The sequence below is a fragment of the Sorex fumeus genome, unplaced genomic scaffold (assembly GCF_029834395.1).
Source record: "Sorex fumeus unplaced genomic scaffold, SorFum_2.1 ptg000003l, whole genome shotgun sequence".
Classification (NCBI taxonomy): Eukaryota; Metazoa; Chordata; class Mammalia; order Eulipotyphla; family Soricidae; genus Sorex; species Sorex fumeus.
In genome coordinates, this window is record NW_026606060.1 from 47,672,645 (window position 1) to 47,700,161 (window position 27,517).

At 42.4% G+C, this 27,517-nt stretch overlaps 1 protein-coding gene and 1 non-coding gene across 2 annotated transcripts in view; one reads left to right on the forward strand and one right to left on the reverse strand.

Annotated features, from left to right (window-relative positions):
- Positions 1–462: 462 nt before the first annotated feature.
- Positions 463–27,517, forward strand: part of SLC17A8 (solute carrier family 17 member 8) — a 46,637-nt gene continuing 19,582 nt past the window's right edge. Inside the window, exons 1-4 of the mRNA XM_056117443.1 lie at positions 463–715; positions 15,772–16,024; positions 22,427–22,545; positions 24,397–24,511. Coding sequence (XP_055973418.1) covers positions 615–715; positions 15,772–16,024; positions 22,427–22,545; positions 24,397–24,511 — 588 coding nt within the window. The 5' untranslated portion in view covers positions 463–614. The remainder of the gene's footprint in view (positions 716–15,771; positions 16,025–22,426; positions 22,546–24,396; positions 24,512–27,517) is intronic.
- On the reverse strand, positions 23,079–23,348 carry LOC130029275 (small Cajal body-specific RNA 13). The gene has a single exon (XR_008793303.1). It is a non-coding gene; the product is annotated as a small Cajal body-specific RNA 13 (non-coding RNA).

A 27,517-nucleotide genomic window follows, 5' to 3' on the forward strand; every position in this document is an offset into this window, starting at 1 on the left:
AGGCAGCCACGTTTCCTAGCTGCACCCTGGACACCTGCTCCGGCCGCCAGACCTCACTCAGCCCAGCGGCCAGGGCGGGCAGGTACCGTGCCGGTTACTATAGCGTCACCTGGGAAAGGATCCCCGGAGGAGAGCCAGGGAGGTAGGAGGGGGGAGGTGGACAGAGGGGCTGGGGCGGGAGGCAGTTGCTGCTGTGGCTCTCAGGACACCGGGTGGGCTGGAGCCCACTTGAGCTGCTCCAGCTGCAGCCCCAGGGCGGGAGAGAGGCTGCGTTGTCAGCCCGGAGTGGCTGCCTGAGACAGATCCACGCGCGCTGCTGAGCTTGCATGCAAGGGTCTGAGTTCCCAGACCACCCCACCCTCCCCTTGGCCTCTTTTGTTCCGTGTTTTGATTGAGGGGGCGGGAGGGGGGGGGATTGTCTCATCTTCAAAAGACCCGGGCTGGGTTTCATCGCTTCTTTGATTTTTCAAGTAGTTCCCTCCCTGCACACTGACTTCAAGGTGTTTATCCAGGAAAGCCCTCGCGAGTCCCCAAGCCGCAGAGGAGAAGGGATGACAGTTTCTGAGACTGCTTGTTAACGGCTTGAAGGCGGCCCCCACGGCCCCACGTTCAAAATGCCTTTTAAAGCATTTGATACCTTCAAAGAAAAAATTCTGAAACCTGGAAAGGAAGGAGTGAAGAATGTCCTGGGAGATTCATTGGGGATTTTACAAAGGTAAAGTTTGAATGCAAACTTTGGAGGTTTATTTGGGGTTAGCTTCACATTGCCAATGTCTGAGAGACTTTGCTTCATTTTTTTTAAAGTGTATTTTAATAAGGAGGGTGGGGAGGTTCAGATTAGATGGTTCTTTGGAGTCTCTTCCACTTCCAAAAGATCATGCCTGAGGAAGAAAAGATGCATTTTAAAAGTTAGAGGATCGTTTTAGAAAAATACCAAGATGAGTAATCAACTTGTTTGGCAGGATTAACCCTTACCAGTTGTAGTGATTGTATTTACTATTGTATGTTTGATATTGCATTAGAACAGATTCACAAGATAATAGTTCCTATTAATTCAAAAGAATGAATTAATAAGCTTGGTTTATGTTTTGAACTAAAATGATTTGTAAGAATTTCTTATCTTCCCTTTCACTATAAATGAAAATGAGATATTTGCAAATGGAGGTTATGTAAACTGTTTTAAAAGGTTCCTTAATGCATGGAATTGACTGTTTTGTGTGTGTGTGTGTGTGCGTGTGTGTATGTGTGTGTGTCCAACCTGAAAGTAATTTTTTTTCAAAAAAGTAAAATATATTATTCTTGGAGATGAAGTTCACTATCAATGAATGGATTGGTGTGACATTTCAATTAGTGATTTCTCTCTCTGTGTGTGTGTGTGTGTGTGTGTGTGTGAGATGAGGAATAACTTGTTAGATTTCATAGATGGATGTAAAAGCACCCCTTCAATATAAGATAAAAGCACTTTTCTATATATTTGATGTAAGCAAGTGTGCAGCATACTCATGATAATCTTCAAAGAACCAGTCCTGATTCAGTGACTGGAAGTGCCACCTGATGTCACCATTAGTTGTTTTGTCTGTGTTCTCTTAAATGAAAGCATTTAGCAAGTGCTATTCCTAGGTATCCTGAAATATATATTATATTTCCTGTGTTTTATGCTATAGTAGCTCCTATTAGCGTTGAATTTTCCATGTAGCTCCTTTTTTTGTTGGGGGGGGGGTCGAGGATGAGCGCATCTGGCAATGCTCAGGGGCTATTCCCAGCTCAGTGCTCCTGGGGGTTGCTTCCAGGGGTACTTAGGAGAGCATGTGGTTCCAGGGCTTGAACCCAGGGCTTTGTGTATGCAAGCCAAGTGTCTGCCACTGAGCCATACCCCAGCCTCCACGTTTCAGTTTTGATGAATTTTCACACTAAGCTTGTTCACTTAGTGCTTAAAAGCAAAAAGGTTTCGATGAGACCTACAGTGAATTATGAAGCAATGAAAAGCTAATGCATGGGGCAGAATAAATCAGCCTAACTTAGGAAATGAGTACATGACAATTTCTCATAAATGTGGCTATTTCTTCCCTTGAGCACCCTTCCCCACTTACCTTGGCAGTGCATTTTAATGAAAAATGCAAAAAAGAAGAAAGAATAATGAAATTGACGTAATCAAGTGATGGCAAAGGAATCTGACAAGGTCAGAAATAAAAACCATATATTTGGATCGGAGCCATAATTATCACACTGCCTGAGGGTTTTTTTTTTAATGTAGGAGTACTGCTATTCATTACTGCCTGAGTTTTAAACTACTTGACCAAATATACTTTTCCAACCATGTAGATTATTTTTTGGGTGTGTGTGTGTGTTTGGGGGGCGGGGGATGGTGTCAGTTTTGTTTGCTGAGGGCGAGAGAAAAATAGGTGATTTTATCAAATAATTAACAACTTCAAACCAACGTGGAACCCTATGTCTAGGACTTGGAAGAGATTGTGCAGAGTGATCTCGATAGCAAAATCTCCCACAGTGCATCTACATGTGGGGATAGACAGACACGGATTGCACGCTAGTTCATTTCAGCAATGGTGGAATAGTTGTAGAAAAAATAAAGCACAAACTGAACCTACTCTTTCAGTGCATCCTAGAAAAAATTTATTGAGAGAGAAAGAAAATAAAACATGATCTGACCAGCAGAACAAGCTGAGCCACTGCATAAATGATCCTCAAGCAGGGTTTGGAAATCCAGGCTCCTCCAACACCATTTGTGCCGCACACATGGTATCATCTCAATTGTTCAAGATATTACACAGAAAGGGACTTGCCCAGATGCTGAATTTTATGCACATTTCCTCTCAGTGTTGATTTTCACCTGAAGTCCAATGTAAGGAAAATGACAAAGCACAGTTTTCTGTTTTGCAGAAGGAGGTAATATTGGGATGTTAGGAACCCTGACTTTCTGACATAGATGGCAGTGTAAAATCCTGGGTGGCTAATCATACTTGAAACTAAGAGCATCTAAATGGGATTCTTGAGATGCTTTTTAATCACAGCAGACTCCCTGTGGTTAGGGGAGTGGGAAGCAACAGGGGAGCAGATTACAGCCAGCCATTGTTGGTCTTCCTGGAGACCGGCAAAGGAGGGTACAGCAGGGAAGGTGCTTGCAGACTGCTGTGCTTGATCCCTGGCACCCCATGTGTTTCCCTGAGCTCAGAAGTGATCCCTGAGTGCAGAGACAGGCATAAGCCCTGAGCAGTGCCAGGTGTGGTCCCCAAACAAACAAAACAAAACAGGATGGTAAAGGAATAAACTCAAGCAAAGGAACAACGAATCATGGAACTATGTGGTAGGTATCAATACTGTTTTAGATGTTTGAATGGAAAGGTGCCCTCAGTCTGGATATAGATGACCCAGAAGGTGCTGGATTGTGAAAAATAATGCTCAGAAGTGAACACGAGCATTTGCTCATCTTCAATGATTCAGTGTGTGTCTGCTAATTGCAACAATAATGACAAACAGTATGTTCGAGCTCTATAAACTCACTTGATTCTATTACTAGTTCTGCAGATGTGGGGATTACTATTGCCACAGTTTTGCAGAGGATGAAATGGGAACATGGAGAGGTTCAGTAAGTGGCTCAAGGCCACATGGCTTAAAGGTGGTCCTGCCAGATTTCTAGGCCCATGTTCTGGGACCATCAGTCTTAGTTATTTGGGCATCCTAGGTATCTTTCTTCGCTTTGATATTTAATCATTAAGCTTCATAAACCATCCATCCATATATGCATTGGAGTTACTTGTGAGGGACAGGGTAGTGGATCTGATGTCACCCTGGGAGCTTTGGATCTGATGCCAGGTGTAGGCTTTCTCCTCACTGGAGTGTCATTGAAGACTTTTCCCAAAGGAGCTGGAGTGGAGGTGGGTCTCTTAATTGTTTCTATCTTTAAAAACAATAGAACCATGCAAGAGTGTCATCCTCAGCATTCAGTGGTTGTATTTTGAAGTAGGGATCTCCTAAGCAGTACTCAAGGGGCCTGGGGCGTCTCCATCCTGGCCAACCTAGCTGGTGGAATCAAGCAAGAAGGGCTAGAGGATGTGATGCCCTGGACCTTTCAGTTCTAGGAACCACCAGGGAAGTTGCTGGGGTTCCCAGTGCTAAAACTGATGCTGGAGAGGCAAGTGGTGCTGGTTGAACCCAGGCCTGGTGCATGGATGGGGCAGTGGTGGCTAGTAGAACTCATGGACCAGATACTAGATACCTTCTGGCTCTGTCCACAGAGGCCAGTGTGATATTGTGCTCCAGGACGAGGGAGCCAGACTCCGAGTTCCTTTCTGCCTGCACAACTTCGTGCAACTTGTTTCTCTGCTTTGCAGCTAGAGCTACTCTATGAAGAGAAAGTCAGACCACTGCTCTCCCCCAGTTCCAATTCATGGTGCTTTCTCCCCACCAAGCAGGGGAAAATTCTTGTCCAGGACTCCAGACAATGTATGGGATTTTGAGCCATCTCTTCACTTCCTCTCGATAATTTTTCCCCATATCATCCCATGGCCGCACAGTGCTCATTCCAACTCCCTGGATGCCTCCCATGCCAGCTATTACACCCTTACCTTGGCACATAAAAGCTGTTTCTTCTTAAGAGCCTGGTGATTCCCACTTTTCTGCTTTCTGGTCTTTTCTCCAAGACTCCTTCCCCGAGAGGACTTTTGCCATCACTCATGACAGAGAAAGCTCACCTTGCACACTCCTCCCTACCCACCTTTTCTACTTTCTTTCTCTCCACCTCCACCTGAGGTAGGGCTCCCGAAATGCAGAGCCTGATGAAGGGATTGGGTGTGCCTAGGATGCTTCATTGCCAGGAAGCTCTTCCTGAGCTGACTGGAAAGGCAAGACAGGAATGAAGAGACGGATGTTGTGGCCTCCAGTAGGTACTTCTCAGGGCTCAGGAATCCAGGGGAGCTGGGTGGGCAGTGGAAGACACAGAGTCGGCCCTTGGCCTACCCTATCTCTGCATCACTCACTGCTGTAGGCAGCCAGAGTGGGCTTTTACCCAAGAATCCATTTAGCTGGGCCCATTTTGTGAGCAGGGGGCAGCGCTGAGCAGTGAACAACTCAGCTCGGGAGTGTGTTGGCCTGGGAGAAAGCACATGGGGGGCTAGGTTGGGAGGGGAGGGAAATGCTGAGCCCACCCTTCTGTTCACACACAGCCCCATCTAAAAGCCTCTCATGACCTTTGCCCCTTTGAATTATAGCTTCCCTCAGACTCCCAGTCAGACTTTTTGACCTTCAAGAGAAGAATTGGTGGAATAGGACAGGAGAGATAGGCCTTGCAGGCAGCTGACCACGATTCCATCCCCAGCACCACAGACAGTCCCCTGAGCACAGAACTTGGAGTAAATCCAGAGCACCAAAGGGTGTGATTCCAGAACAACAACAGCAACAAAAATGTGAGACCAACCTCAGTACACAATGCTCCCCCACCTTTCCCCATTCCCCCCTCTCCACCAGTTTCGTGTGTTGATGGGTCTTCCTGAGGCCTTTACCCCAAGGTCCCCACCCTCCATGTGGCTGGCATATCAGGTTAGCATTACCCTCCCAGGTCAGGGTCTCTGGATTTGAGCTAAACCAGTCAAGGCAGGGTCAGATGCCCAGAAGTTCCCGAGTGCTGGGTCCATACCCTGCTTTTGAGATAAAGCCACAAGCCTGAGCTCATGCGGGCATCTCGTTCAGGGACTCATCACTATGGGGACCCCGGAACTTCCTGTTCTGTCTTGTCCTGCAGACCACAAAGTGACTGAACAGTAGTCAGCTAATATTTGGAAGATATATTGTATATGTTTATGGCTTTAATTGTTCTGGGATCTTTCATCAAAAGCTAAAACAAGTAGATTGGGTTGTGGCTCAGTAATAGAATATTTGCCTTGCATATGTTGCCTTGGATTTGATCACTACTACTACTACTACTACTACTACCACCAAAACATACACACACACACACACACACACACGAAACAAATTTTTATTGAAGAGTATGATCAATTTTGGAAGAATGTTATGAATTTTTATATTTTGAATAACAGATATTGATGTTTTAGTTAAGGTAGTAAATGAAAGCTAATTTAATCCACACCAGTCCTGACCTACTAGTCTGTATAACAAACATGTGAAATGGAAACAGGCTTCTGGAGATAGAAGAGGGATAGAAATAGGCCTATAATCTAGGTTAATTTGACAACAAGTAAAAAGACCCAAAGTGGAGGGGGAGAATAAGGAAGAAGAGACTGTTTGTGACCTGAGGTGTTTTCTTCTCCAGTAAATATGAATGATAAGGTGAAATGATGCTGGGTTAGACCATGACCTGACTTTCCTGGGGACCCATCTTTAGTATCTTATTCAAAGGGATACCTAGGTGTCCCCAGGGGTTTTCTTGGGGTCTCCAAGCTGTACCCAGAGACTCTTGGGAGATCCACATGCGAGGCATGTATCCTAACCCCTGTACTGTCTCCAAGTCCCCATCCCACATTCTTATCAGGATATTAGTCTTGGTACAGCTGACCTCCCTGGGCTCTGGTCCCACCTCCTCCACAATGCTACGGTTTTCAAAGTGAGACTTTGTTCTATTAGATTTACAGAAAACTTACAGGGGTACTGCAGAGGTTATTCTAGATACTTCTGCTTCTCTTCTGCTGTCAAGCGTCTTATGTTACAAGGGTGCCCTTGTCAAAATGGAGACACCAACATTAGTCCATTACTAATTAACTCTACACAGCATTAACATTTTACTAGTTTTTCCACTCATGTCCTTTTCCCCATTCTGGGATGCAGGATACCGCAGTGAGCTCAGTTAACACTTCTCTCAGTTGCTCTGATCTGTGGCTTTTTCTCAGCCTTTTCTTGTTTTTTACTGAGTTGTTGGAAATGAGTGAGGCCACACTTAGCCACAAGAACATGTAGACCTAATCATTCCAGTTCTCCAGAGTTTTCTAAATAAGTCAGAAACCTGTCTGCGGTTTTTCATTTGTTTGCTTTACCCAGTCTCTTGATTTTGAAATGCTGGTCATGAGACAAAATTCTTAGAAACCCAAATCCAACTTGTTCACATACATCACATTATACATGCACAGATGTTTCTGGGTCTCAGGTGATAACAGTGAGCTGTCACATGTAGCTCAGGCTCTGGGGATAAAATCACGGGAACAAAGTTGTTTTCTTTTCAGCTGTTTTCTTTTTAAGCTGTTTCTTTTTCATCTGTTCATTCTTTGACTAGGTAAAAAGTGTTATCTCTCTACTTGATATGGCCACCAGGCTGGGCAAAATTACCGGGAGGAAAACAAATGCAGCAAAGTCTAACCTGTCTAAACCCATGGAATTCTTCTGGGTGCTTAATATGTGCTCCTAATCCTATGGGTCTCTTGGAGGAGGCAAACATTAATTCAAAGTTTAAAGCAGAGCACAAATCTAAAGACTGTCAAAGTACCACAATCCTTTCCAATCTGATGCACTGAGTTCAGACTGGTGTGACCCTGTTTCTAAAACCACACAAGCTCCTAATGTCCTCCATTTCTTATTTGAATTAAAAATATTTTAAAAATATCTTAAAGTCTTCCAGAGTTTGCTGTTGGCAGCAGGAATTTCAGACAGCAGAGCTGATAGACTGAAATGGCAGTAGGGTTGTGCTTGGTGTGTGTGTGGTGGCACTAGATTGAACTCATTATGCTGGCAAGGCAGGTGTGCTAAGTGGTGCTCTCAGCAACTCTCAGCCAACTGGGCTGGAGTATCCATGGGAGGGTCCAAGGATGTGGTGCTACTTAGGGCCTGCAGTGCCAGGGAATGCCTGAGCCACCCTGGCAGTGCTGGGGGCTCCCCGGGGGGCACTTGGTGATGCTTGGGAGACCATGTAGTACCAGAGTGAAACCAGGGTTGGCAGAAGAAAGTTTTTATTAATTAATTTTTTTTTGGCTTTTTGAGTCACACCTGGAGATGAACAGGGGTTACTCCTGGCTCTGCACCAGGAGTTACTCCTGGCGGTGCTCAGGGGACCATATGGGATGCTGGGAATCGAATCTGGGTTGGCCGTGTGCAAGGTAAATGCCCTACCTGCTGTGCTATTGTTCCAGCCCCTTATTAAATTATTTTTAATAGCACACGAAGTCTTTAATTATTCTAAGATTAGATGACTTGTCAATTGCTGTATCACTTTCATAGCTCACACTTCCCATAAGCACCACTTAAAAAGAGGTTAGCTTTAAAAAGTAAAACTCATAAAATGGGATTTTTTCTGGGATTTTTTCTATCTGAGAGAGACTTAATGGTTAATTCTATCAATTCTCTAAATTGGTGGGTTAGCCCTCTCTTTTTAAAACTTGAATCACTGTGAGATACACAGTTACAAAGTTAGGTACAAGGTTTTATTTTTTAAGATTTTTTTAAATGAAATCACTGTGAGATAGACCCTTATAAATCTGTTCACAATTAGGTTTCAGTCATACATGTTCCAACACCCATCCCTCCACCAGTATACATTTCCTAGCACCAGTATCCCCAAATTCCCTCCCATCATCCCCACCCCCTCCAGCCTGCCTCTACAAACAGGCACTTTTCTTCTCTCTCTCTATCTGTCTCTCTGTCTCTGTCTCTGTCTCTCTCTATGTCTCTCTGTTTGTTTCTGTTTCTGTGTTTCTGTGTCTCTGTCTCTGTTTCTCTCTCTCTCTCTCTCTTTCTCCTTTTGGGCATTATGGTTTGCAAGACAGATAGTGAAAGGTTATAATATATATCCCTTTTCCTACTTTTAATACTTTTAATTCTAGTAGGCACATGTTTTTTTATTTTTAACTTTTCTGTATCTTGGCTTTCTAAACTGTTAAGTTCAGGATAAATCTTAGTTCTCAAGACTGTTAGGGAGACTAAAGAAGAAAGTACATCTTCAGATATGTGTGTATTTTTTAATCTGTCTGTATGTATGCCTGTGATTATGTTTAAGCTTATGCTTACTGTCTATTATTTAGCATCTATTTGTCTGTCATCTGTCTAATCTGTCTACCACTGACAGCACAGGAAGTAGTCAGTTCTCTCAATGGCCATCCAGCTGCCACAGAGGAGAATTGTGTGAAAACCAGCCTGAGCTGGGTGCAACCCTGTGGCGGGCGAATCAGTATGGGCTTGGTCTGCTCAGTTTTCTCTAACCAAGTAGCTACACTGGGAAGCTGAACCAGAGGCTTGTTCTCTCACACACGCTCAGGATCAAGGTGCTGGCCGGTTTGCTTTCTCCTGCCGTCTCTCTCCCTGTCCTCTAAGCAGCTGTTTAATCTGTCTCCTTATAATACCACTGCAGTCCTGGCATCTCTCACTAATGTGCAGGCCCCATCCCCAGTGCACCCTCACATTATGTGTCTGACTTGGGGATCCTGTGGTGAAGCTATAGCTAACATTAAGTCTCAACTTGGCCTCAGTTTCTTTTTTCCCAAAGCAGAATTTGCAGTTTCTCGTAGCCTCCCAGTTGAGTAATTTGACGAGATAAGGCACTGGGCAGTTGGGTCTGGTCGGTCATGAGGGGTCACTGTACCCTTCTTAGAAACTGTTACTAACTGTTGTCTAATTTCTGACCACTGTTGTAATAAGGCCGATGCTAAAAATAGACCAGTATATAACTTGCTTCTTAACTCTGAACCCTATATAAACCGCTTGTGATTTGGAGTCGGAGTCCTTGTCAAGACTCCACTGTGTTGGATGAGACTTGGACCCTAACTCGAGCTAGCAATGGCTCGTGCTAGTAATAAAGCTCCTTTGCTTTTGCATTATTGTGTGTGGACTTGGTCTCTCTGTAGTTGGGGATCTGAAACTCAGGCACAACACTGTAAGAGGTGATTTGGGGTTAGGTCACCCAGAGAATATTTTCCCTTTTGTTGTTATTTTTCTGGTGGGCTTGTCAGTCTGCCTTTCTGGTTCCAGGGACTGAATCCAGGGTCTCATCTATGCAAGGCGAGTGCTCTGCCACTGACTTATATCCCAAGCCCCAGGTTCTGTTTATGAATTATCCCAATGGTGTTTGGGGACCAGGAAGTGCCAGGCTTAGAGTTCAGAATTCCCTCATGCAAGTTTGAGCTTCAGTCCTTTGTGCCATCTTCCCAACCCTCATCAGTCAACCTCTCCTTCCACCTTCCAAGACTATGGCATCCTCCCTGTGAGAACACTCCAGACGAGATGTGGCACTGCACATACCCAGGATACATGTGCATGCTCACCAGGTCCTCTAAGATGCTTATAGGGACAGGAAGCCTGGAGAGCTCGGAGAAGGCTTCATTCCCACCTCTCTCTAGTCTGAACTCTGTCTGGTCTTGGCCTATCCACTCAATGTTTGAACTGCAGTGGCATTCTGTATTATGTGGAAATAATAAGTTTCTTACGTGTCTTGTAGCTGTTCTTTTTGTAAAGGTTAAGTTCATTGCAAAGTTCAAATAGAGGGGTCCAGTTTCCTCCCCAATGTCCAGACTTCTCCTTTACCCACGTAAGATGTCCCATGTTCTGTCTTAGGATGCCCTATCCAGTGTATGGCTTTCTAAGTCCTGTCCCTTGCTATCTACTCTCCAGGTTTTGTCCCTACAGGATTTGATCCTGTGTACGCAATTTTAGTCTGAAATCATGTCCCTGGCCTTTCTTGTATTATAACACAATGGTTACCTGATGTCTCAGCTTTCCTTAGTGTCTGGCAAGTTCTGTACCTATTGCTTGGCCTCTCTTAACTGTACCCCAGTGGTTCCTGTCATCTTGTCCAGGCTTTCCTAGTGTCTGGTCACAGCCCCAATTTACATGGATGAGACTCCTGTTCTCTGTGTTTGGCACTGTACTCCAGCTATCCTAATCTCCAACTGTGGCCGTGTGTTTGTGGGTGAGACCCCTGTGCTCTGACTGGGCCTATGAGCCCTGCCTGTCTTTGACCACCTGTCCAGGTGCACAGGCCCTATCTGATCCTGCAGTCCATCTGGACACAGCAAAGAGAGAGGACACATAGTTTCTCTAACCACTGAATAAGATCATTATATGAAAGTGTGGAGAGAAGGGAAGGCAGAGTCAAATTTTCTCCATGAAAGTATTTGTGTAGTTGATACATATTATCCCTGTTTGATCTAATAATAATAATACTATTAACATAATTGACCTGTAATATAACATCAAGTTTCACTGCCATTCAAATTATACAAATTCTGATGCCAGAAATTCATGAAGAGTACTGCAGTTGCCTATTATAAACAGTTCCACTATCTAAATGACTCTTAGACATTAGTATAAAGGGCAAATAAAGAATATTCATTGCAGATCAGATATATATTGGAGAATAAATGAGATAGCAGGATAGCTTCAAGATTTTTTGCTATTAGTTAGGAGTGTGTGTGTGTTTGTGTGTGTTTTAGGACCACATATTGTTCTCTGATCCCCACCTGAAGTGATTCCTGAGTACAGAGTCAGGAGTAAGCCCTGAGTACTATCAGATGTAGTTCAGATATTTTTTAAAAAAAAAGCTGTGTTAAAAAAAAGCTGTGCTTTGTTTTGGGGTCACATCTGGCAGTCATGGTGCTAAGGATTGAACTCGGCATTCCTGAAAAGCTTGTGATCTGTTCTTTGACATCCTTGCGACTATTCTTGCTTACAATTTTAAGATGGGAGTAATGGGAACATATTTGTAGACTATAAAAATGATCCAGTGGGAAGGAGAAAGTCTGAGTGTGATGGAATACCCATCTTTAGGACAATGTAGTTGAGAAGATGAGATCTAGTGCTATGGAGAGGTTGGTTTTGACTAGGTGCATGGGAAATTATAAAAGAAAAGGCAAACGGCATTAGCATAGACACAAGGTCAGTTGATCTGTCCATTGGGAGATGGTAGATCTTCTCTTCTGATGACTTCATTGAATAAGCTTGTACTCCGAGCACAAGTTGACACTGAAGTCTCCTTACCCTACTTCCCCACCATTCTTGATTTCCAAGACTTTTTGGGGACCAAAGAGATACCACAGTCGGTAAGGATCCCCCAAGCCAGGCAGGAATGAGTCCAAAGCATGTCTAGTATGGCCCATAATCAACCAACCAACCAACCAAACAAACAAACAAAACAAATCCTGTGTTATCCAGTGACTATAGCTGCTTCTATATGTGTCTTTCTTCCTATTGGTCAACGTATTCCTTTTTTCATTCTGCTTTATTAACCATTGTATTTGTTACTATTTAACAGAGTATGCATGAAAACTGATTGAGTTTCCTTACTTCTTTTCCTAAGACTTGGACCATTACTGAGCATCTTCAGAAAGACTACATATATGAGAGGGGAAAACATATCCTTTTACAATTGACATCAATTTACTTTGTGTTCAGTTTGCCCAATTACTTTGTTTTACGGAAAAGAATGAATTTACTGTAACAGACAGATCTTAAACTGAAATTATAGAAGTTAATGAAAAATCCTACCATCTGGATAAAAGGTACCAGGGAATCACCCCCTTGAAAGAACTACCTTAGGAAGAATGCATGCACAACAAACTGGATGTATGTTACAGAAAATGCTCTTCCTTCCACATGGTAGTTTAAAGACTTAAAAAAGAAGAAGAAAGAAAAGAATCTGATTATGGGTTACTTTTCTACTGTATATCTTTGTAGTAAGCTTCAAATGTCACTAAAATGAAGGTTATACAAACTGGATGAAGTTTTTCGGACAAAATTCAGTAATATGTTTTTAGGTTAGGAATACAAACACTGGATTTTCCTCCCCCATCAGAAAAGTTAGTTTCCTCAAGAAAGCAAGATAGCACTATCTAGCACATTGTTATAAAGATTTAAATGATTTAACACTTACAAAAGTTCAGTACAATATCCATAATATCAGTAATGTTGGCTACTAAAATTAGTTATTAATTTCAGTAGTAATAACATTTATGAGTCTTTTTGGGGGGAGGATAATTATGCCTACCATTATATAATGCAAATACATTTGCTTCTACTTTTAAATATTTAAAAACAATGGAATCACCATGCATATATAAGATATACAGTTACAAGTATATCTTATGTATGAGTTTCAGTCATACAATGCTCCAACACCAATTCACTCATCTGTGTACATTTCCTGTCACCACAATCACCAGTTTCTCTATTCTCTCCCACGACCAGCCTACTTCTATAGCAGATACTTCTCTTCTCTCTCTCTCTCTCTCTCTCTCTCTCTCTCACACACACACACACACACACAAACACACACACATGCTTTCTCTTCCTTTTAGGCACTGAAGTTTGCAATACTGTTACTGAAAGGGTGTCATGCATATTACTTTATCTCATTTCATCACCCAGTTCTTACCCAGAGTGACAACTTCCAACTATCATTGTCACATGGTCCCTTCTTTGTCTTAACTGAACTACCCTCCCCCCTCCACACCTGTGGCAAGATTCCTACCATGGACTAGTCCTCCTGGTCCTCATTTCCATTGTCTTTGGGTATTATTCTCATACTGTGTTTTTTTTTTAATATACCACAATTGAGTTATCATTCTATGTCTGTCTCTTTCCCCTGACTCATTGCACTTGGCATGATACTCTCCATGTCGGTCCATGTATAAGCAAATTTCATGGCTTCATTTTTCTAACAGCTGCTTAGTATTCCATTATGTAGATGTGCCATTATTTCTTTATCCACTCATCTGTCCTCAGCACTTGTATTGTTTCCAGTAACTGACTTATGAATAGTACTACAGTGAACCTGGAGTGCAGAGGAACTTTCTGTCTTGTGTTTTTGGGCCCCTAGGGTATATTCCCAGGAGCAGTAGATATTGCTGTGTCATATGGAAGCTCAATTTCTAGGTTTTTTTTTTTTTGAGGAATATCCATATTGTTTTCCACAAAAGGCTGAACCAGTCAGTATTCCTACCAACAATGAATGAGAGTCCCTTTCTCCCTGCATCTGCACCAGCACCGGTTCTTATAGTTATTGTCTGTTTTTTGTTTTTGTTTTTTTTTGATGTGTGCCGGTCTCTGTGACACGAGAAGATACCTCAATGTTGTTTTTATTGTTTTTATCTCCCCGATGATTAGTGATGCAGAGCATTTTTCATGTGCTTTTTGGCCATTTGTGTTTCTTCTTTGAGTAATTATTCATTTCTTCTCCCCATTTTTTGATGGGGTTGGACTTTTTTTTCTTGTAAAGTTCTACCAGTGGCTTACGTATCTTTGGTATTGACCCCATCAGATGGGTATTGGGTAAATAATTTTTCCCATTCCAGGGGCTTTCTGTATCCTGGTTATTCTTTGAGGTGCAGAAGTTCATTGTAGTCCCATTTATTTATCTTTGCTTTCACTTGCTTGGTCAGTGGTGTTTCATCCTTGAATATGCCTTTACCTTCAATGTCATAGAATGTTCTGCCTATGTTTACATTTATGTTACTTATGGATTCAGGTCTACCTGAGAGTCTGTCTCAAAATATTCAACTTTATTTCATTGATACGAGGTATTCCAATATCATGCTGTTTTGATTACTATGAGTTTGTAGTTACAGTTTGAAGTTGGGGAAAGTGATGCCTTTTATCTCTTTTTTTTGGCATGGATATTCTTATATAGACTACATGGAATCTGTACAGTGATATGGAGAGTATAGCCATTTTAATTTTAATCCTTCCAATCCATGAGCATGAGATGTATCTTCATTTCCTGGTGTCCTCTTTTATTTCTTAAAATAATGTTTTGTAGTTTTCTTTGTATAGGTCTTTCACCTCTTTCATTAAGCTGATTCCAGGGAACTTGGTTTTCTGAGTCACTATTGTGAGAAGGATTTTTAAATAAATCTCTTTGTAAGGGTCTATCTCACAGTGATTCAATAAAAAAGTTTAAAAAACCTCTTTGTTCTTTTTCATTATTTGTACATGGGAAACACACATGTTTTTTGTCTTTAAAAAATTAAGTCATTGGTTATCCAGTGTTATTGGGGGTTACTCCTGGCTCTGTGCTCTGGGATGGTTCTTGATGGTGTTCAGGGATCAAACTGTAGTCACATGCAAGCAACTTACTTAACTCCTCTATGATCTCTTGGTCCTTGCTTTCACTCTTTTAAAAAATTATTATTGGGGTGTGAGGTTTAAGTCAGGCTTAGTGATGCTCAGAGCTTACTCCTAGCTCTCTGCTCAGAGATCACTCCTGGAGGTGCTGGGATCAAGTTGGGGCCTTTTGTCAGCAAGAAAATCATCTTACCCTCTTTTTTCTTTTTTTAATGTCTAAGTATCCACGTATGAGTCAGTCATTTAGTATTTAGTATTTGTCTTTGGTCTTTTTATTTGTTCAGCTTAGCACTGCCCCTTCAGTTCCAATCAAGTCACAAACAACAAAATTCTACCTATTCTTTAGCTGATTTGTTCACAGTATTCATCTACCATGTCTCATTTTCCACTTCTCCATTCCTGAACACTTGGGCTACATCAACCTTTTGGCTTATACTAACAACCTTTAGAAAGGCAGATGAATTCTGTTTTGATTCTTCTCTGAAAACACTTTTATTTTTATGGTTTTTGCTTTGTGGGTCACAACCGGCGATGCACAGGGGTTACCCCTGGCTCTGCACTCAGGAATTACCTCTGGTGGTACTCAGACGCCTAAATGGGATGCTGGGAATCGAACCCTGGTTGGCCGCGTGCAAGGCAACTGCCCTACCACTGTACTATTGCTCCAGCCCCTGAAAATATTTTTAAAATTTGGTTTTGCCTACTAAACTTTCACTTCTCTTTAATTCAGACTTTTCCTCTATTCCCTTTATTTCTCCACTGTAGAAAAATCGATGGGACAAATGAGGAAGAAGATAACATCGAGCTGAATGAAGAAGGAAGGCCAGTGCAGGCATCCAGGCAGGGGCCCCCACTCTGCAGCTGCCACTGCTGGGGCATCCCCAAGCGTTACATTATCGCCATCATGAGTGGGCTGGGTTTCTGCATATCTTTTGGGATTCGGTGCAATCTTGGAGTAGCCATTGTGGAAATGGTCAACAACAGCACTGTGTATGTGGATGGAAAACCAGAAATTCAGGTCAGTATGGGTCTACCATGGGGACACTTTGCCTATGTGCACAGGCTTTGCGACAGGAAGAAAAGCACTGCACTTTGTCCAGGTGGCAAAAGAGTACCTGGACCCTGGTCCTCACTGAGGCAAACAAGTCAGTGATTGAAATTTTATGGCTGGGGGGTTTTGGAGGTGAAGGGCTATTTGGTGTGAGAGAAGATGCTTGGGGATTTGTGAGAGGGGACCTTTTTCAGACTTTGAGATCATGAACACCTTTCCAGGAAAAGTGATGTTTGAACCTGAAGGATGAGGAAACATTTGACAAAGGGAATTTGAGCAGGGAGAAAAAAAACTTCTATGGGGGACTGTGGGAGAGTGAGCAAGAGAGAGAGTACAGACCTCAGGGCTGATGAAAGGACATTGCTTTTTCTCTGCCTTTGACCTCTTGAATAACCTGGTGAACAATTACCAGCCCCTGTCAAAAGAATGTTTTATTTATTGGTTTGATTTCACTTGGAGAAATGGCTTGGGTCATACTTGTTTGTGCTTGGGGGACAGTCATGCCTCAGTGCTTGGGAGTCATTTACTACAGTGCTCAGGGTATCATGTGGTGCTGTACATCAAATCTGGACCCCCTATATCCAAAGCATGCACTCAGTCCACTGAGCTTTCTCTTTGGCTCCAAAATAGAAGGTCTTAAATAACAGAACTGAAAAAAAATCATGCTATTATAAAGAAACAAATTATATTAATATACCGATATGGAAAGCTTTAAAAATAAAATTTGGGATTTAGAAACAAATGGACTCCTTTGGGAAGTAGGATGCCAAAAAATCTAGTGATGGGTTTAAAATTTGCTTACATATTTTTTGGCCATACCCTTTGGTTCTTGTGAGGGGCTATTTTGGGGGCTGATACAGGGACCACGTGGTGCTAGGGATCAAACCCAGGACTCCTGCATGCAAAGGATGTGTTCCAGCTTTTTGCTCTGTTTTCCTGTCTCCCAAATTGCCATAATTTGAAATTTGAGAGATAAACAATAGTTTAAGACAACAGCAACAATTGTCATCTGCTATAAACAGATTTAAAAAAATTTTAATTGAATCATAGTGAGATACAGTTACAAGGCAGTTCATGTTTGGGTTTCAGCCATATAATGCTCCATCCCATCACCAGTGTACATTTCTCCCACCAGTGTCTTCAGTTTGTCTCCTGCCTGCCTCTGCCTCTGTGCTTTTCTTCTCTCTCTCTCTCTCTCTCTCTCTCTCTCTCTCTCTCTCTCTCTCTTTTCTTTTGGACATTAATGGTTTTGGTTTTGAAAGGTGTGTATGCCTTTATCTACTTTCAACACTAAGTTATTGTCCAGAGTGATAATTTCTAACTATTATTGTCATTCTTGTCTCTTCTCTATTCTAACTTCCCTTGCCCCAGACACACTTGTGGGAAGCTTCCAACAATTGGCCAGGTGTTCCTGGTCCCTGTTTTTCCTGAGCTTGGATATTAGTCTCACGTTATTATTATTTTTTTATATACCACAGAAAAAGCACAATCATTCTATATCTGTCTCTCTCCTTCATTTCACTCAGCATGATACTCCCCATTTACATCCATTTATAAGCAAATTTCACAACTTAAATTTTCCTAACAGCTGCATAGTATTCCATTGTGTAGATGTACTGTAGTTTCTTTATCCAGTTGTCTTACAAGCAGATTTCTAATCCCCTTTAGAGGTAGCATGGTGGGTACTGGGGATGGTTTGTTATCTATATTCAAAATGACAAGAAATAATTACATTTTAGTAAAAACAAAGATGTCAATTTTTTTTCTCATTCAAGTTCATAATTTACAGGATTCCACTGATGGATCCCAGGTTGAGAGACAGCTGTACGAGTGTGGGAGTTAGCACCCATTGGTGGGAATTCTAGGGTCCAGAGGGGTCACTGTGCTTAGCCCAGTGAGCTGTGTGACTCCAGCAGGCAGGCCAGTCAAATCTGTGCTACATTGTGGTGACTATTCAGTCAAATTTCTCCCTAGAAGTCCAGTGTGTTGGAAAGGCAGGCAACGACCATTCAAAGATCACTTTGTAAGAATGTATTTTACAAACAATATAGTGAATAAAGAAAATGACACAACAGCCTGTGTGTATGTATATAATGCTTTAATTAAAAGACCTCCTAAGGAAGATTGAGAACATGTGTTTTCAGTGTGTAAGACTGTAATGTGAACAGGTAGAGTGCTCCCCAAACTCCCTTCCCCCCTAAACCCAAAACAAAGGCCACTGTAGTCATAAACAAGCACATGCTGATGTGCTCTGTATTGCTTTCATGTGTCACTGGAAATGTAAAATTTGGTTTGTCTCTTAAATGAAAGGTGAAGAGGAGTATCAAGATCACAAGAGTTTATATCACAGTGATTCAATTAAAAAAGGAAAGATTCTAAGGGAAAATGAAAATGTATATCCAGTGGATTCCCAAATGACATGCTTCACTGAGCTAAACACACACAAGGGAAGGGTCCAGGTAGAACTCCCTTTGGCAGAGAGACATTTGAAGGGTTTAAATGAAAGATCCTTGAATAGGTTCCTCACCTGACAATTCACTGTTCTGTGGACTGTACTGTACTATAAAGAAGGTACCGTATGAAATAGAAACCTTTCCTGGACAGCATCCTATCAAAGTTTCCAAGGGACATATAGGCAGAGAGTGTCTCCAAGACTTGATTTTTTAAAAAATTTTTATTAGTAAAATACCATGAGGAACAGTTGTAGACTTACAAATTTTTGTGCTTGGGTTTCAGTTATACAATGACCAAGTACCCATCCCTCCACCAGTGCCCATTTTCTACCACCACGGGTCCCAGCTTCCCTCTCACCCTCCATCCCCCCATCCCCCCATCCAACCCTACCTCTGTGGCAGGGCATTCCCTTTTGTTCGCTCTCTCCTTTTGGGTGCTGTGGTTTGCAAAAGAGGCATTGAGTGGCAATCATGTTTAGTCTATAGTCTACTCTCAGCACGCATCTCCCATCCTGGGAGGATGCTCCCAACACCCTTTATTTGGTGCTCCCTTCTCTATCTGAGCTACCTTTTCCCCTAGTGTGTGCGGCTGGCCTCCAAGCCATGGAGTAAACCTCCTGATATTTATCTCGGCTATTCTTGGGGGCTAGTCTCTTATTTTGCTACTTTATGTTCCCCAGATGAATGCCATCCTTCTATGTCTTCCCTCTCTTTCTGACTCATTTAGCTTAGCATGCAAGACTTGATTTTAGACCGCTTTTATTCTACCAGCATGACTTGGACTAGTTTCTGCTAAAAACTGGTTTGGGAAAATTTTTATTTCAATCCATTTAAAAAAAGAAGTCTTGGGCCAGAGAGATAGTATAGCAGGTCGAGCACTTGCCTTGCATGTGGCTGACCTGGGTTTGATCCCAGGCATCCTATAAAGTCCTCTGAGTCCTAGCAGGAGTCATTGTTGAGTGCAGACCCAGGAATAAACCTTGAATGCTGTCGAGTGTGGTTCCAAAACAAACAACAAAAAGGAAGTCTTTAGGTAGCCTGGATTTTTTTTTCACTAATAATTTTTTTTTCCATTAAGAAATTATTCTGCCTGAGGAAGAGAGCACCAGGGTGATTCTCCGGACTAATTTTTCCCTCCGTAAAGTAAAATTGCCTTATTGAAAGAAATTTACTTACAGAAATGTGAGAGGAAAGAAAGAAAGTGAGAGAGAATAGTCAAGGGAGAACACGAGCTTTCTCTTGGAAATTATTTTGTTGGAGAAAGCCAACGAACTCATCTCTTTTTGATGAAGTTGAAGCAGATCTAACAGGACATCCCAGTTGTTTGCTTTTTTCCAGGGGTGGGACGGCATGTAAGAGTGGGTGGGGGTGTGTCATGCATTTTTAAAATCAAGAATGATGGATATTAGCAGGTCTTAGATGGGTATCACATGTATTCTCCCAGCCTTTTGTGAACAGCTAATTAAAACTCAGCTGCTGCAGCTCAGCTCAAAATGAGATGCTGGTTTGCAGTTGTTTGTTGCCTGAAGAGATAGGCCTAGGTCAATAGTCTGCTTGGAGGCATAAGGAAGAGACAGTTGATAAACCCAAGCAACAATACTCGTGTCCTCTTTCAAGTTTCTATGGTTCTGTTTTCTGGATTCCAAAAGAAACTGATTAAGATCTCAAATATTTTGATAGCATTTTCTCAAAAATATATGTTTAGTAGTATCTCAGAAGTTTAGCAGAACTCCAACCTATAACATGCCGTTTATCTCTTGTACAGACAGAAGAAAGCTTGGTCTCTCTGCAAGCATTGTTCAACCTGACAACAAAGATTCTCTCTTTGTTTTAGGAGAGGCTCTGAATGGCTTCTGGTTTTGCCTTTGATTGTTTGTTTTTTTTGGGGGGGTGGGGAGGTGCAGAGAAACTGGATATTTTGCATTGAGACATTGAGATATTTAAAAATAATCTTCCAGAAAGAGAAAGAGAAAAGAGAGAGAAAGACAGAGAGAGAGAGAAAGACAGAGAGAGAGAGAGAGAGAGAGAAACAGTATGAATGGATGGGTTGGTCTTGCAAATATGTGAAAAATATATGGTAGAAAAAATAGTAGTCTCAGTTATGTAAAGACTCATTTTTAGTTTAATGGTGATAAGCTTTGAAATATACAAAGAACTTACATAGGCATCTGCCCTGGCACATGGCAGGCACTGGGTACACGTTGACCAAATGAGTGATTGAATACCGAACAAGGGAGGATCCTCCCAGGATGGGAGATGCATGCTGAAAGTAGACTATAGACCGAACATGATTGCCACTCAATGCCTCTTTTGCAAACCACAACACCCAATAGGAGAGAGAGAACAAAAGGGAATGCCCTGCCACAGAGGCAGGGTGGGATTGGGGGGGAGGACGGGGGGTGGGAGGGATACTGGGATCCATGGTGGTGGGAAATGGGCACTGGTGGAGCGATGGGTACTAGATCATTGTATAACTGAAACCCAATCACAAAAATTTGTAAGTCTACAACTTACAAATTACAACTTACAAATGTTCCTCATGGTGTTTCACTAATAAAAATTTTTAAAAAAATGAATACCCAACAAACTGTGACCGAAGAAAGAAGCTGGTGAAAGTTTGGGAAATGTATGCTGACATTTAAGAGTCCCTTTCCACTCAGGAACAACTATGATTTTATTTTATTTTATGTATTTATTTTGCTTTTGCAGTCACACCCAGCAATGCACAGGGATTTACTCCTGGCTCAGCACTCAGGAATTACTCCTGGCGGTGCTCAGGGAACCATATGGGATGCTGGGAATCGAACCCGGGTCGGGCCGCGTGCAAGGCAAATACCCTACTGGCCGTGTTATTGCTCCAGCCCCACAGCTATGCCTTTAAAAGCTACTCATTAATTCTCTCTTCTTGCACTTTCTATACCCCAGGCATTCATTTGGGGCACTGAGGTTAGAAAGGCAAAAGGACACGGCCACCACTTTTGAGTGGCTTGCCAGCCCATGTGAGAAATGAATCCGTGTTTGGCGAGCTGAGAACGGTGCACGGAAGGAGACTCGACTCTGGACACAGAAATCATAGTGCTTCCTTGGAGGGAGGAACATTTGCAAGGAGTCTGAAAAGAGATAGATACTTTGTCTGGGGAAGATAGCTAGGAAAGGTTATCTTGTTCCTAGAAAATCACATTTTCAGTGGCCTATGAACTGTGGAAGGGCATTTAGTTGCCATTATCATCCTAACAGCTACCAATTCCATAATGATGAAGTTGCTGAGGATGCATATGAAAGAAGCTAAATTTATTTTTCAGGCAGTATTTCAATGTGCTAAGTGCAAAATATCTGTGCACAGAGATAACCTTTTAGAAATATCCTTGCTGTTTATCCTCACATAGCCTACAGGTAGGTAGAGCGTACTTTTTTTTTTATCATCAATATATGAGACTTAAGACTTTCATTTTCTTGTGCTCTCACTCGGTTGGTTCTCTGAATAACCTAATAAACAAACTATTGAGCCTGTGACTTGTTTTTTGTTTCCTTCACAGGTTTTTTTTTATTTTGCTCTTACCACTTGGGGTGATAATGTATGTGTATCTATATCAATATCTATATATACTTGGCTGCATATACATTAATGTGAATATTTGGCTGTATATATCTTTACATATTATGGTTATGTTTATTTGGTGTGAATATCTGCATATTTTAATTGGTGCATAAGCTCTCCTCACCAGATGGATAGTCTACGAGTGCAGCGATTAATTTTATGTCTTCTGCTGTCTCAAGCAAACAAAACACTTTCCATAATATTTGTGAGTGAAGAGATGAAAGGAAGATCTCCTAGATACTATGTAAGGTCATCAGTGAAAAATAGTGGTTGAGTGTTTTCTTACAGGCACAACTGTATCTAATTTCTCATTTCCAGATAGCACAGTTTAACTGGGATCCGGAGACTGTGGGTCTTATCCATGGATCTTTTTTCTGGGGTTACATTGTGACACAAATTCCAGGTGGCTTCATTTCCAACAAGTTTGCAGCTAACAGGTAAGAAACACTGAAAAACAAAAACCCTACAGGGATCATGTCAGAGCTGGGTTGATTTACACAATCTGTATGGTTTGCTCTCGGCATGGGGGGGGGGGGGTGGGATGACGGACAGAGCATTACCAGGAGATGCGATTCATGGATACGGATTCCAAAGGATCAACTCTTAAAGGTTACTTTTTAATTACTTTATTGGTTCAACATGGTTTATCTTGTAATCACCTTTGGGAGGCATGGGCCTTGGGTTATTAGATCACACACAGCTCTGCTCAGGGCTTATTCTTGGCTCACTGCTCAGGGATCGGTGCTGCTATGGAACCTGGGTTGGCTGCATGCAAGGCAAATGCCTTATCCCCTGCACTATCTCTCCAGCCCCTTTTGCAGTTGTCTTTAAGTGAGGAGCTAAAAGAGCAACTAACTGAGTTAGGAGAAACAATGTTTAAGTAACCCACTGGGTGACTTCAGTAATAGGCCTCACCTATCAAATGGAGTATTGGGTTAGATTATTAGTGTCTTTCTCCTCCTCTTTCAAAATTTATAGCTGTACTTCATGTCCAACAGACACCACTGCATCTGTTAACAATATCCTGACTGTGAAGCTTCCCTTACTGTTCCCAATAGATAAGACATGGCCCAGTCACTCTCAATGTGGCTACAGTGCCCCAGAGCTTTGGGAGGAAACTGCACATAAATTACTGAGAGTTGGGCAGTCAGGTCTCAGTTTTCTCCAGAAGATGCTCTTTCTGCAAGGATGGTGTGCTCCAGGGTACCACTAGCCCCATGTGGCTCCCAGACTACAGATGTTTGAGGGCTCTTGAACAGTGACATTCTCTGATGCCTTACACAGCAGGTCCTCAAATAATGTCTTTTAATTCAATGTCATTTTGTTATAATGCCAATGAGGGGAAAAAAATCGACTCCCTGTCAGGGCCATTGTCTATATTGAGTTTGCGTGTTCTCCGCATATCTACTAATCTTTTTCTCTGGGTACCCTACTAGTTCCCTCCCACACCTCAAAGATGGACAGTAGGGTCATTGTAATATCTCAGTTGTTCCAGTCTTGGGGTGTGTGTGTGTGTGTGTGTGTGTGTGTGTGTGTGTGTGTGAATGGTAGAATGTACTACTCAGTAAAAAGCCCTTATTGTACCCTGAGCTTCCAGAATAGACCCCAGCCACCTGCAGTCCTGAATGGGAATCCTGAATTGGGATAAGTGGACTGGGAAATCAGTGAATGAGTAAATCATGTGATTGTGTAATACTAGAAGTGTTTGGGGTTTTATTGAAGAAGTTTGGTGATATTTTTAGGATCAGAATGATGCCAGTGGTGCTTTAGGCTTATCTGTACCCATGGGCCTGGGGTTAAAAAAATTTCAATTTATGTCATTTCTTTAAAATTTTCAGTTTCCAAGGGCCTGGCCACTGTGTTACCTGAGGATGTAGTGTTCTATGTTAATCTCACCTAATTCCGTACAGGTTTTGTCAAGTGAGCAGTAGGGGTTGGCAGCTAGGTGGCAAGATGTGTTTAATACAAGTGGATATTCTGTGGGAGGTGTTTGGTCCCTTGAGACAGAATGAGCAGCCTAAGAAGTAGGGATATCTCTGTCACTTGAGGAATTCAGGCTGTAGCAGCTGACACTGGTCGGAGGCCCAAGGCTGTCCATAAAACAGATAAAGTGTGTGTCCAATAGTTCCAGGTGCTCTTGCATTATTATATAATTGTGTATCCTGTGTGCCTGAATATATGGATTTCAGGAAGGATGAGTGCATATTTCCCAAAGCTGTTTCTTCAGACTCTATTGGGTGGTCCTGCAATGCCGGCGCCCAGCCAGTGACACAACTTTGGTCCTACAGGGTCTTTGGGGCGGCCATCTTCTTAACGTCCACTCTGAACATGTTTATCCCTCCTGCTGCCCGAGTACATTACGGCTGCGTCATGTGTGTCAGGATCTTGCAAGGCCTCGTGGAGGTAAGAGATACAGTCCCTGCAGTGTTCATGAGTGTGGGAGGAAATGTGGTTCTGCAGGACATTTAACTTCTGAGGAAACCCCACCGACTCAGTTTCCCTGCCTTCCACTGCGTGTGGTGAGTGCAGCTGTCTGATTGCAGCTATGACTGCAAGATGCTTTGATTCAAAAGCTTTTTGTGATTTTTAGATCTGTAGACCATAAAAGACCACTTCATAGACCGTCAGGAATGCTCTTTGTGATAATTGATTCGAACCTCATTTAAAAAATAATGAAGCTGAAGCCTTAACCTTACAGGAGTGAGGGCTCCTCCTAGTCAGTGGATTTATTTATAAGTCTTCCCTTGTCTGTCATCATCAGCTGAGAATTAGGGCCATGAAGAAAGCAGTGTAACAGACAGTCTGAAGGTAGATGGAGTGGAATTCACTGGTCCCAGGGTCTCTGTTGTAACTACTTAGCTCTCTATAGAGTAGCCAGAGACAATGTATAAACAAATGGGCAGGGCTAAGTGCCAGTGACCCTTATGGAAACTGACATTAGAATTTTATCAAATTTTTACATGCCACAGAAATATTAGTTTTTCACCACTTAAAAATGTAGAGAAAACATTTTAACTTATAATAATGCAACAAAATAGATGCTAGGTCATATCAGGCCATAGTGTTCCAAGTTCGATGTAGTGTTTTCTAAACTTTTATTCACTTTAGCCTTCATCACTGTTATCATATCCATGAACACTCTGTACCACTCTTTACCTTCAATTTTCATTTTCCCCTACATCAACTTACTCAAAGAAACAAGACAAAACAAACACAAAGAACCATGACTTAAGCAAGATTGTTTTTGAAATCAGGGGTTGGATGTGCTAAATTTTTCCCCTAAAAGATGTTAGAATGCATGTCTAATAATCATAATTAAAAATGTTAAGTTGTTGTAGCATCTCAGATCCAGCTCTATTCCCACTGGAAGGACTCAGACCGTGCTCTGGACAGGGCCAATATGATGGAAAGAAACTGCTCTCAGCCGCCATGAAGTGGTGGTCTCTGGTTGGCACCATGAAATGAGAGGATGGCCCATCTGATTTGGGATTCTTTCCCATGCAGATATTCTATAATAATAGGAATAATATAAAGTACCACTTCCCCATTCCCCTCTATACTTACGTTTGAACTGTAGTAGAATTTTATCATCTGGATCAATATGTTCTATTTAGTCTCTTTGAATGGATTATTGTGTGTGAGAAAGCAGGATTCATAATTTTTACACTATTTCACTTTTTAAATTGAGATACACATTTACACATTGTTCATGATTGAGTTTAGTCATACGGTGTTCCAATACCCATCCCTTCACCTATGTACATACATTTCCCACCACCAAGGTTCCCAGTTTCCCTCCCCCACAAGTCTGTCAAGAGCAGATCCTCCTCCTCTTCCTCCTCCTCCTCCTCCTCCTCCTCCTCCTCCTCCTCCTCCTCCTCCTCCTCCTCCTCCTCTCTTCTTCTTCTTCTTCTTCTTCTTCTTCTTCTTCTTCTTCTTCTTCTTCTTCTTCTTCTTCTTCTTCTTCTTCTTCTTCTTCTTCTTTTTTCTCTTTCTTATTTTCCATTTAGGCAGTGAGGTTTGTAACACTGTTACTGAAAGGCTATCATGCATATCACTTTATCTCATTTCAACACCCAGTTCTTGTCCAGAGTGATCAATCCCAAGTATCATTATCACAGTGGTCTTTTACCTGTCCTAACTGCACTACCCCTTCCACTTGTGGCAAACTTCCTACCATGGACCAGTTCTTCTGACCCTTATTTTTATTGCCTTTGTATATTATTCTCATACTATGCATTTTTATATCCCACAAATGCAATCATTCTATGTCTGATTCTCTCCCTCTCACTCATTTCACTCAGTAGGATACTCTCCATGTTCATCCAAGTACAAGAAAATTTCATGAATTCATTTTCCTAATGGCTGCATAGTATTCCATTTCCAGTTACAATATTTATTTCTTTTAACAATGTCTTAAATTTTTTTTTATAATTTATTTCTTTATTGAATCACTGTGGGAAAAGTTACAGAGCTTTCAGGTTTAGGTCTCAGTCATGTAAATATCAAACACATTTCCCTTTACCAATACTTATTTTTAACCGCGAACCCCAATAGAACCCCACCTCCCACCCCTCTCAATTCCTGTGAGGCAGATGAGTTCTAGTTAATACTCTATCTACTTTGACTAGATACATTGTTTCGATAGAAGATGCACAATTATTGTTTAGAGTTTACGACCCCCCCCCCCAATAAGACATGCTGAAACAGCGTTGTGAAATGATTTGCTTTCTACAACTTGGTTTAAGAATAAAATGATGTCGCGCGGCCGCGATAGCGGCCACGCGGTTTTGGATTTCTGCTATTTTACTTATTAACCCTGGAAGAATTTCTATTAAAAGTTAGATAGTTAAGAGATTGGTTTCTGTGCTCTGGAGTCGTGGCCGTGCTGGAGAGCCGCTCGTGGGGGGCAGCTGGCAACCTCGGTCGGGCATGAAGGATGGCCCATTACGCCCCCCTTCCCATGAGGTCCCTGCCGCTCCCACCCCCGCTCAAACCTGCTGTCCACAAGGCTCCCGTGCGGCCGCCATCTTTCTTTCCAGAGAGGAGCGGGCGAGTGGGTCAACACCCTTTCCCCTTCGGGCAGGCATGCTGGCACGGTTTAACACATAGTCCATTTGCTTTTCTGCTCCAAGTGGGTGGCTCTCTGTGCTACGTCCTTGTGCCTCCGGGGCCATGGCCGTCCCGGAGAGCCGCTCGTGGGGGCAGCTGGCGACCTCGGTCGGCCCAGAACACCCCCCTTCCCATGAGGTCCCTGCCGCTCCCACCCCCGGCTCAAACCTGCTGTCCACAAGGCTCCCGTGCGGCCGCCATCTTTCTTTCCAGAGAGGAGCGGGCGAGTGGGTCAACACCCTTTCCCCTCCGGGCAGGCATGCTGGCGCGGTTTAACACATAGTCCATTTGCTTTTC